Below are 12,405 nucleotides of genomic sequence, written 5' to 3' on the forward strand. Positions count from 1 at the left end.
TACCATTCTACAAACATTGGTCAGACCCATGACCAAACAAGAGAACAGGCTCTCATCTATGCAGTACACCTTGAGGCATTTTAATTGAATAAACACTACCAACAACTTTCATGGTCATTTTGTCTCCATTCAAAGCAGTGGAGAAAAAAATTATTAAAGTGTTGATTAATATAATAATAAAATTCTGCAAAATGTTTCAAGTCTAATCATACAATTCAGTACACAGAGGTCTTAAATGTGTAGAGTAAGGAGTATTCCATATGGTTAATAACTGATTAAGCCCTTACTTCCATACTTGGTATATCACCACATGGTTCATCAAGTGAATAAAACATGATCTTCAGGGTACAGGACTACAAACATTTCTCAAGTGGAAAATCACTGAAATTGGGATTTTATTCCAACCCTAAATACATGAACTGTTTTCTCTATATTTACGAAAGCTGAATATATTTAAGTGCTCTTTCGTAATCTTTAATAAGGGTTTACTTTACCTGTTTCCAAAAAAGAGATAACTACATTAGTAAGATTTGGCTACCAATATATTACATCTGTAGACATTGAAGCTTATAAACTAAAAATTCCCTTTAACATTTCAAAATGGTTTGTAGCAGCGGCTGAATGTTCAGTGATGCACAAGGCACACTGTGAGTGTTTTCATAAATGTTTGCATTGACGTACAGTACTAAGTGATACAACTACAACTCGTACCTTTCACTGCATAGTAAGATTTTCTTTTTTTGTAGGACTATATACAGCCAATAGTATTGTTTTAGTGCAAAATAGCAATTTCAGATTGTACATATATCGGCCTTACAGTCCAGCTCTTTTATAGCTTTGTTCAGTACCATTTGTAATACTTTATTGTCTACATCTTAGGCCTCCAACCATTAATAAACTGTAATATCTTTTTGACCTGCAGTTTGCTTAATTTGAAGTCTTCTGAAAGAATCTCCTCTGTTAACTGGACCAGTAAATTCCCATCAATCTTTTCAGAAACAAAAAAGGACACAACATCTTCTGACAAACCAATAAACCGAAGCGATTTTGATACCTCTTCAATGGAAAGTCCTGAAAGGTCAGAGGGTGGCTGCCAAGGAGAGCCATCTCCACATGACCTGGGTGCTAGTTGCATGTGTAGAGGAGAAGAGAATGGGTATGAAATAGAGAAAATATCCTGCATGCCCTTTTTAGCCAAATAATGTTCTTCAGTAACATCTGGAGAGCAAGTCTGGGACTCTTCCTCTGCTCCATCTATTTTCATAGACAGGGAGAGTGGCTCTGTGTTAACATCACTTGACTTGGATGCTCGTGGGGGTAATGCTGGACAGGACATACTTTGTTTTGTGCTGTTATCAGGTAGAATCTTCTCAGTAGAGCTTTCCAGCGAGTAGCTTGCAGACTTTGGGCATCCTGCAGAGATGTCAGTAAATTCATTTGGTGTCACTTGTGGACACCCAGTTAAAGAATCTCCCACACTAAAATCAAAGGGGGACGGAAAATTTCTCTTTGGTGTGGCTGGGGTCTTTTGTCGAGGATAACTGTAATAACTGCGGCACTGATCTATGAGCAGGTCGTTTGTGTTCATGCCTTCAGCCCCACCACAATAACGGTTTGGCCAGGACAGGCGGGAAGGAAGGGTTTCAGAGGGTGCTGTCCCACAAGGCAAGGTGCTTTCAAGGTCATTAATCTCATTCTTGATCCAATTACAGGGATAACACGAAACCTGGGCATTGTCCGAAGAGGTGGCTACTTCATTCTCTGGGACACCTCTGGAAAGAAGAAATGAAAGTTTAGTTATACAAAAGTCTAACATTCTAAAGTATATTCTTTTACGGATCTGCATCTATCTCTTGCTTCTGCGCGTTATATTTTTAAAGCATCTTTTTATGTCTTTTAAAACCATTTCTATTAAGCAATATTCAAACTTTTCTTTCCAGGTTATGCTAATATGAATGTAGCACTTGTTGGGCCTCCTCGGCTTACTAGAAAACAGTCACTTAGGGTACAGTTCACACTTTCAACCTTACTCCCAATGGCTCGTTGCTCGATAAACAGTCCGGGGGTGTTGGCTTTTAGTATTTATTGTGGAACTTGGATGGGAGAAGGGAATAGTGGGATACTCTAACTATGTACATTTGATAAGGACAACTCTCACTTGGCCTCACCGGGTTGCTTGTAGAAGCAGTCACGCTGGTTAAACCATACTTCCACATGTATGAAAAGGGTTAAGTCTCCTTGCTCTTTCTCCAGCAATAGACTTGATGATCTACATTCTCTTCAGGATACTCACTAGCAGCCCTTTAACTGACACCTATCCACTGACTCTTCTAGCTGCAGGGGTGTCCCCTCACACAGATCTGTACACACTGTACTGCAGAATCAGATCATTCAGTGTCTCTCCTCTCAGTCAGCTCCACGGGACCTCCGGGTCCAGTTTCTCTCTATCTCTTCAGACTCTCAGGTCGACTACCCGAGGCCGCATAGCACCTCTACAGAGGAGGAAGCAACCGCCCCCCTCCCTCCGAGACTCTGCTATCCAGACGAAAGACCCTGAACACATGTGCTCCTGGCATTAATACAGTATCCCAGCATGCACTGAGGCACTTTCCTCTGCCAAATGACTAGGGCTGTATTAAACGCCTGTGCACTTGTCAGGTTTCCTCCCACTGTCCAATATGCTTCCCTATTGGACCAGTGTGAAACACTCTGCAGACAGACTGAGTTGCACCTGAGCACATTGAGCAGACCTTACTATCAGACCCTGCTGTCTGGTAGGCAGAGAACAATATAGATTTACCTGCAATCCCTCTGGTAAGCAGACAGGATTCAAAAACTATACACTCTCCCTCTAGCACCAACCTAGGAGAGTGCTAGATGAAGATAACACATTCATTTATGAATTAGCAATAAATTAGAAGAGAAATTGTGAAATTGCACTACTGATTGTCATCAAAAGATATTCTTGGATTTTACTCAAGTGTAAAAGACCAAACTAAAATATATATCAGGGCTCTTGAAAAGGACTGTACATTAGGATGTATGGCAGCACAGAGTAAACTATGCCCTTTACTGTGGTACCCAGAAGCCACAGTTGCAGCGTGATTTTGACCATTGACATGCATTACAGAATATACTGTGCATGGCTATAAGGCTGTAACCGCCACTTACACATGTATGTGTATGGGTGTCTGCTTGCAGTTACATGCACACAACATATCCTGTAATGCATGTTAGTGGGTGCAAATACACTGCAACTGTCGCTCCTGGATGCCACAAAAGACATATCTGTATGGCCCTACACCCTAATGTACGACCATGTGCAAGTGCCTTAACAGACTTAATGTGAAAGCAATTAATGTTCACTCAGTAAGGGCCCTTTCACATGGCCCTGCCCAATCAGGTCCGCCTGTCCGTTTTTTAGACAGATCTGATCAGACCCTCTAGTCTCCCCTATGGAGCGGCGGATGTCTGCGGACTGACGCTATCCGATCCGATCCTGCCCGCAAAATTCAGACGGATGGTGGTCCTATTTTCCATCTGTCTGGAGGAACATATGAAAATGGACAGGAGGTCCATTCCATTAGTATATTGAGAAGATTAAGCTGTGTGAATTTTAAAATTGATAGACCCCACTAGTGTTAATGATAGCCATACACCAGTCAAAAAATTATTTGAATGAATTTTTGAAAAACTAACACAAGGTTGTGAGAGCAAATTATATTGCCATCATGTAATGACAGGTTTTCCAACAAAAAATTTTTTTCATTATTGCATTTTTTTGGTCTCTGTTTTTCCTATTTTAATTTTTTGTTTCTTGTGTGTACTATTGCTATGCTCTTTATTTTAGACATTATTGTTTGTTGATATGAACGTTTATCTTCTGGGTTAAAGTTTTTTTCACCCATGTGCAGTACTAGTAGTTTGTTTTTCAAACGGATGAGAAACACATTAACCTTTCAATTTATCGTCTGTTCGGCAGAAGTTTTCAATAAAACTTTTCCTTTGATTTTTGGCTCAAAAACATCACAACCGATTATCAATTTGTCCCATTAACTGGACGAAAAACAAACTGTCTAAATAACAGATTTTCAAGCAATTTTTCATCTAGTGTATGGGTACCATTAGACAGATAGGTTGTGTGGAAGATCCTAGATTATAAATGATGACAGGTGTGCAACGGAGTTGACACTCCAGGAGGTGTTTTGTATTATGGAACATGATTTGACATTGCTGGAAGCTTGGTTAAAGCAGTAGAAACTGCAGTTCAATGATTTGAAAAACAAAATGATGCACCTAGGGAAAAATAATTCAATGATACCGTGTACTATAGGGGGTTCTGTGTTGGTCTGAACTACATAATTAAAGGATTTGTGGGTGTTTATTTCAAAGGATTGCAAAATTAAAAAACAGTGGGGCTTGGCAGTGGGAGAAAGCAAATATACAGTCAGGTCCATAAATATTGGGACATCAACACAATTCTAATCTTTTTGGCTCTATACACCACCACAATGGATTTGAAATGAAACAAACAAGATGTGCTTTAACTGCAGACTTCCAGCTTTAATTTGAGGGTATTATACATCCAAATCAGGTGAAAGGTGTAGGAATTACAACAGTTTGTATATGTGCCTCCCACTTTTTAGGGACCAAAAGTAAATGGGACAATTGGTTGCTCAGCTGTTCCATGGCTAGGTGTGTGCTATTCATTATCCCATTTACAAGGAGCAGATAAAAGGTCCAGAGTTCATTTCAAGTGTGCTATTTGCATTTGGAATCTGTTGCTGTCAACTCTCAATATGAGTTCCAAAGAGCTGTCACTATCAGTGAAGCAAGCCATCATTAGGCTGAAAAAAACAAAACAAACCCATCAGAGAGATAGCATAAACATTAGGTGTGGCCAAATCAACTGTTTGGAACATCCTTAAAAAGAAAAAAAACACACCGGTGAGCTCAGCAACACCAAAAGACCCGGAAGACCACGGAAAACAACTGTGGTGGATGACCAAAGAATTATTTCCCTGGTGAAGAAAACACCCTTCACAACAGTTTGCCAGATCAAGAACACTCTTCAGGAGGTAGGTGTATGTGTGTCAAAGTCAACAATCAAGAGAAGACTTCCCGAGAGTGAATATAGAGGGTTAACCACAAGATGTAAACCATTGGTGAGCCTCAAAAACAGGAAGGCCAGATTAGAGTTTGCCAAACAACATCTAAAAAAGCCTTCACAGTTCTGGAACAACATCCTATGGACAGATGAGACCAAGATCAACTTGTACCAGAGTGATGGGAAGAGAAGAGTATGGAGAAGGAAAGGAACTGCTCATGATCCAAAGCATACAACCTCATCAGTGAAGCATAGTGGTGGTAGTTTCATGGCGTGGGCATGTAGGCTGCCAATGAAACTGGTTCTCTTGTATTTATCGATGATGTGACTGCTGACAAAAGCAGCAGGATGAGGTCTGTAGTGTTTCGGGCAATATTATCTGCTCATATTCAGCCAAATGCTTCAGAACTTATTGGACGGCGCTTCACAGTGCAGATGGACAATGACCCGAAGCATACTGCGAAAGCAACCAAAGAGTTTTTTAAGGGAAAGAAGTGGAATGTTATGCAATGGCCAAGTCAATCACCTGACCTGAATCCGATTGAGCCTGCATTTCACTTGCTGAAGACAAAACTGAAGGGAAAATGCCCCAAGAATAAGCAGGAACTGAAGACAGTTGCAGTAGAGGCCTGGCAGAGCATCATCAGGGATGAAACCCAACATCTGGTAATGTCTATATGTTCCAGACTTCAGGCTGTAATTGACTGCAAAGGATTTGCAACCAAGTATTAAAAAGTGAAAGTTTGGTTTATGATTGTTAATCTGTCCCATTACTTTTGGTCCCTTAAAAAGTGGGAGGCACATATACAAACTGTTGTAATTCCTACACCGTTCACCTGATTTGGATATAAATACCCTCAAATTAAAGCTGAAAGTCTGCAGTTAAAGGACATTTTGGTTGTTTCATTTCAAATCCATTGTGGTGGTGTATAGAGCCAAAAAGATTAGAATTGTGTCGATGTCCCAATATTTATGGACCTGACTGTAATTCTGGGATGCATCACTAAAGGAATCATATTGAGAAGAAGGAGGTCCTGGTTTTCTTATACAGATCTTTAGTTAGACCTAATTTAGAACATTGTGTCCAGTTCTGTAGACCTCACTTACAAAAAGATGATAAGATGAAATGAGTCCACAGAGGAGCAAACCAAAGTGGTGAAAGGTTTGAGGAATAAAATATATAATGAGAGACTTCATGAACCCTAATAAGCACCGTCTTGAACAAAGAAGAGAAATGGGGGACATAACTGGACAGAGGAGAAATACTAAAGGTTTTAGAATTTAGGAGACTGTGAAGTTATGTATGTATTCTTTCTGAAGCACAGCACATTTCTAACAAATTTATTATACTGTTTTGTGAGGAAATTCGTAAAAGGCATCTTATTTTAAGGCACACAAGCAGTTCCCTGAATATTCTATATTCTTGCACTATTACAAATGCCGGATTTATACTAAAGGATAAGCCAACAAAATATATTATCATTATTCTAGCCGGTGCACTTTTTGGCCTCCACAGCTCTCAGCTCGTCTGGAAGAAACATCAACATTCTTATATCATCTGCTGACCGCACTCGTTTGTCTATATGAAAATGTAATAGTGGCCACTTCATATTTAATTTATTGCAGGAGGCCATGATCAATAATGCACCAAGACTTAAAACAGCATTACAAATTATGAATACAGCTATTTGGTCTTTAACTAAAAATATGGTTTAAGATGAGCCGGTTTGTAACAATGTACTGTATAAGGACCTGCAGTTTTAATAAAGGGCCAGTAATCTAAAAACATGGGTTGCATCTTCCAAATGCTAAATTACAGCTGTTAAAGACTAATTTGATTGGCAATTTTCTCCGGGCCATTCCTACTTCAAAAGTTAAGTGAGAACCCTTTATCAAGCTGTTCACTAGACAATATGGGACCAGACAATAACTTTATTTCTGTACACAGTGGAGGAAAGTGTACAATGATGCAGGACCTAAATGAAGCTCAAATAGCCATCCTGAGTCATAAAGCCTTTCCCAGCTGTACAAGCCCTGTGCTTATTATGTTCCTCGATGGCTCTTCATCATATTATTATTATTATACAGGATTTATATAGCGCCAACAGTTTGCGCAGCGCTTTACAATGTGAGGGAAGACAATACAGTTACAATACAGTTCAAAACAGGAGGAACTAGAGGGCCCTGCTCGTTAGAGTTTACAATCTAGAAGGGAGGGTCAAGTGAAACAAAAGGCAATAACCGTGATGGATGGGTTAATGGAGAAAATGGAGATACATTTGTTAGGGGTTGGTAGGATAGGCTTCTCTGAAAAGGAGGGTTTTCAGAGATCGCCTAAAAGCTAATAGAGTGGGAGATAATCGGACAGATAAGGGTAAGGAGTTCCATAGGATTGGAGAGGCTCTGGAAAAGTCCTGGAGGTGACGAGGGGGCTAGAAAACAGGAGGTTTTGAGAGGAACGAAGAGAGCGATTAGGTTGGTATTTTGAGACGAGGCTGGTGATGTAGCTAGGGGCTAAGCTGTGGATTGCTTTGCAAGATGTTGTAAGTATTTTGAATTTAATTCATTGGGTGAGCGGAAGCCAGTGGACCTGTGACCTGTGTTATCATGTGACCTGTGAAGTAGAAAGAGCTCAGGACTGCCTCCCTTTACTCTGTGTGTCAGGTCCAATGATAATGAGGCAGTCAGAGAAAGAGTCAAACCTGCACTGCAACATTATACTAAAGTACTTATACAGCCAGAATGGTTGCAACACATTGCAGTAGCTGCACTCTTAAGTGCAACACTGAAATACAACACCCTCCCCACCAAAAGTGCTGCAACATACTACAGTACCCTTACCACCAAAAGTGCTGCATCATACTACAAGTACCCTAAACATCAGAAGTGTTGCAAGTGTTGTGTCGTACTACAGTACTCTCACCACCAAAAGTGTTGCATCGTACTACAGTCAGAAAGTGGTGCATCATAGTCAACACCAGAGTATACAGTATTACAGTACCCTCTCTGCCATAGGTGCTGCATCACACCGCAATACCTTTACTAGGAAAGGTGCCACACCATACTCGCTACTATACTTATACAGTACTAATACTCACATACATAATACTGTAGCCTTACTGCCAGAGTTGTTGCATTATACAATGTTCTACAATTTAGCTAAAGGTGCTACATCACACTACAATGTGGTGATAGTAACTTTGTTGGTTGATTTATTTTTCCAATTAAGGCTGTTTATTTTCTCTCAGAAAAGATATGACCTGACCTCATGGGAAATGTATAGGTTTATTTAAAAACCTATATATTATATCTAAAAATTGTCTTTAGTTTGGTCAGGGCCTTAGCATGCAATTGCAAGCATGAGTGCTCTAGCATCAGATTAAGGTTAACAACAAATGTATCTAACATTGCTTAGGGAATATGCTAGTTGATGCATGTATTACTAATGCACTAAAGTTTACCAGCAAAAGGTTTCTTATACTTACAGTAAATCTCAGGATATATGTTCCAAAAAACTATTCAGAAAATCCTAATTTAATTAGATCATCTTGTTAATAAATGCAGATATCAACTGGAAATATCTAGCAGTTGAGTCATTAAATTATTTGCATTTCACTAAGAAAGCCTCGCCTACCTAAAGCATGAATTTACCTGGCCTGAGAGCTTTGCAGGAACTTGTTCAACTCCAGATTATAAACCATGTAACATATCATCACTGAATGTGCTTAATTAATTAAAGTTGGAGCAATTAAAAGGTCTCATTTTCTGACTGACATGTGGGATTAGTTAGCGCGATACAAACCATGAAGGCTGCAATCATGCTGATCTACTTTATAAAGAACTGGAGCCATAGAGACACATGGTTTTGTTTTGTACAGCCAGGATGGGGGAGAATTACCACTTGCAATATGTTTACAGATCGGAAGAGTACAGGGATGACCTCATCCAAGTACTTCTGTTCATTCACTGTTCAATCAGAAGGCTGGGGTAAGAGAGGTAACTAAAGAAATACATTTATGTTGCCTCCTTTTACTTGCAGCAGCTTATGGATCTTATGGGTGGCCACTCTTGCATGCAGGGACTAGAATTGTGTCTTCCAACATTGTGTGCATCAAACAGAAACACACAGCCCCATAGCCTAGGATGGCAAGGTACTCCCTGTTCCTCCCTCCTCCAACCTAGAAAAAAAAAAAAACTATAGCCAGCCATAGATGGTGCAAATTGCTAGATTTCAGCATCAACACATTCAGCGTTGACAGAATCCCTCCTGCCGTGCCATTGTGTCCCCACAGGGAGAACACACAGTTATTAGTGCTAGTGTCAATAATTGCATGACAAATTTGACAGGCTGGCTGTACCCAAGTTGATTGATCGATCAACTTTGGTACAATCTGCCTGCCCATACATGGTTCAAATCTTGGCCAGTCTCTGCTGAGGGCTGAGATTCTATCTATGGCTGGCTTAACTCTGCACTGTCCACTGTTAACTCTTTCCTGTGAAGACAGGAAGTTCAGGGAAGCTGCAATAACAAGAGCCAACAGCATTTAAAGTTGTAAACTGCAAGTGTTGGGGTAAGAATTTTAACAAATTGTTGGCTAGGGAATGTTTATTGTATTGTGCTCAATGTGTTAATCTAAGAAAACACTGAGGGTTTATTACAACTTTAGGCTTTTTTGTTTGGAGATCCACTTTAAAGGGAAACCCGCCAGGACCACTTTTATCAGTCAAAGCCAGTGGCGCAGTGTACACAGTGACATGCCAGCCCTGGAGGCAGTCACCATTTTAGGGTGTCATTGAAATGACCCCCTCTCCAGTGCTAGATTGATGACTGGCTGTGAAAGTAACAGCTGTCTTGACAGGTTCTATTTAAAACAGTACAGTGGCTTAGTAGTTGGAACTTGCAGCAATAAGGTCCCCGGTTCAAATCCTGGCCCCTGTGCTGGTGTGGGTTTACTCTGGGTACTCCACTCTCCTCCCACACTCCAAAATCCTAATAGTAGGTTAATTGCCTTCTGTACAAATTTACCCTAGTATGTATATATGTATGTGAGATAGGGACCTTAGATTGTAAGCTTCTTGGTGTTAAAGTGCAGTATGTAAAGCTTTGTGGAAAAGACACAGGCATATAAAACATGGGTTGGGAGCATGATTTATATTGCTGCAGTGCTTCTGTTTAACCAGCAGAGGGCTCATTGTAGGAATCAACTATAGTACTCGGAGATAAAGTAATAAAAGCTTTTTCCTTTTCTGCCAGGCAATCCTGCATATTCTCCAGTAAACCTTTCTGAAATAGAGTTTTCACACTGTAACCCTTAGAATCTAGAATGTTATTTCTATGCATTCATCATTCAATTCCAGTGACCGAATAAAGTCTTTGAAATATTTTCTGCAGGCTAAACCGTGCTTTCTGTCCTTCTCGTATTGCTTTGGTAATGTTACATTTAATGCAAGTCTGGCTTTAAAGGCCGTCTTAAATTCACTTTGATTTCTTCATTTCTGCTGAGCTTTACATTATAATGCAGTTCTCAGCTTTTTTGGCTGAACTTGGGAAAGAAGAGACAGACAGTGTTTACAGAGACTTGCTGTACTTACATGCTGTGCAGCCCTGAGGAATAATAGGAAAGCGTAGGACTGGGAGAGCGTGTTTGCTGCCGTGCTAGTTTTCCTGTTGGCGGTGGAACAGATGGGGTGGGGGACGATGGTTTTGAACTGCGAGGAGGCACAGGTGGAGCATTCAAAAGTCTGCATTCTTCTTTTACCTAGGAAGGGGAGTCCACAATTATTATTGATTGGAGCAATTCACAAAAAAAAAATTTAATTTTTGACTTACCGTAATATCCATTTCTCTGATGTTCACTGACAGACACAGCTCCTGATCTTCCTAACCATTGGGTTATACTGTCCCCTACAGGTGTAGGACACTAGGTAGAAAAAAAGTCTGGCTACACCTACGGGCAGTCCCAGGGGGTATACTCCCTCTCTATGGTATAGGTACTCAGTTTTGTTACAAGCAGTGTCAGAAGATTTACAACACCACAGAGGGGTGGGTGCTGTGTCCATCAATGAACATCAAAGAAATGGATTTTACGGCAAGTCAAAAATCCCATTTTCTCTATCGTTCATTGATGGACACAGCTCCTGATCTTCTTAACCATTGGGAGGTCCCAAAGCAGTGTTAAACATGAGGGGTGGCAACAGCGAAAAGAAATTCCCAAAGCTAAACTATAGCCAACCAGGTAAACAGGAGGGCAACCAAAGCAACTGAAAAAAAAAACAATAAACCCTCAAAGAGGACCAGATCCTTTAAAGAGGAAGTAAACCCTCCTCTGACACTTTTACCTATAGGTAAGCCTATGATAATGCTTACCTATAGGTACTGTAAATATCTCCTAAACATGTACCGTTTAGGAGATATTTACCTTACATGCAGCCAGTGACGTCACTGGCGCATGCACTCTGAAGGAACGGCCGCTGGTGCCGTTCCTTCAGAGGCCCGTGCCGTGACCGTCGGCTCCCACGCGTGTGCGCGGGAGTGACGTCACCGCGGCTCCGGCCAATCTGATGGCCCGGATGCCGGGATCCCGGAAGACGGGCGACTGGACATGTAGCCCGTCATAGAGATGAGCGGGCGGCACGGCGGGGGCTCGTTCTGAGGTAAGTATTTCATAATGTGCTAGTATGCGGTGCATACTAGCTCATTATGTGTTTCTCTTGCAGGTTGAAAAAAAAAATGTGGGGTTTAGAACCTCTTTAAACAGCAGACTGCAAAAATCTTGTGGCCAAAGGAAGCATCTGCAGATGCCAACGCATCCACTTTATAGAACTTTGTGAAAGTGTGCACCGATGACCAGAAGGCCGCCTTGCAATCCTGCGTCACTAACGCCTGATGACAGAAAGCCCAGGAGGCACTGAGCACCCGAGTAGAATGCGCCTTGACAGGGAAAGGAGGAACCTGACTCTGAATGGAATAGATCTGAACCAGAGTTTCAAGACATTGATCAGTAGTCTGGAGTCTTCCAGTGTCCAGATCCCCTAAGTAGAATATTTGCCGAGGACGCCTCCCCAACTGGACAGGCTAGCAGAGAGACTGTGGATTCTTGTCATATTTGGCCAGAATCTCCCTTGCAGCGACCTCGTATGGAACTGTGCAAACAGAAACCGCCTCGAAGGTAGACACCATTAGATCATGCACCCGCATGCAAGTCTTGAGGGATGAGCATCTGCTGGACAGTAGGAGACGAATTGCAGCCTCTAGTTTCTTAAGTTTATCCAGAGGAAGGAGCACTCTGGCTAAGAGT

At 41.2% G+C, this 12,405-nt stretch overlaps 1 protein-coding gene across 1 annotated transcript in view; it reads right to left on the reverse strand.

The window, feature by feature from the left end:
* Positions 1-327: 327 nt before the first annotated feature.
* Positions 328-12,405, reverse strand: part of GAREM1 (GRB2 associated regulator of MAPK1 subtype 1) — a 265,005-nt gene continuing 252,927 nt past the window's right edge. The window contains exons 5-6 of the mRNA XM_082258311.1: positions 10,700-10,866; positions 328-1,772 (exon numbers count right to left, since the gene is read on the reverse strand). Coding sequence (XP_082114437.1) covers positions 869-1,772; positions 10,700-10,866 — 1,071 coding nt within the window. The 3' untranslated portion in view covers positions 328-868. The remainder of the gene's footprint in view (positions 1,773-10,699; positions 10,867-12,405) is intronic.

This window comes from Pelophylax lessonae, assembly GCF_965119305.1.
Source record: "Pelophylax lessonae genome assembly, chromosome: 5".
Classification (NCBI taxonomy): Eukaryota; Metazoa; Chordata; class Amphibia; order Anura; family Ranidae; genus Pelophylax; species Pelophylax lessonae.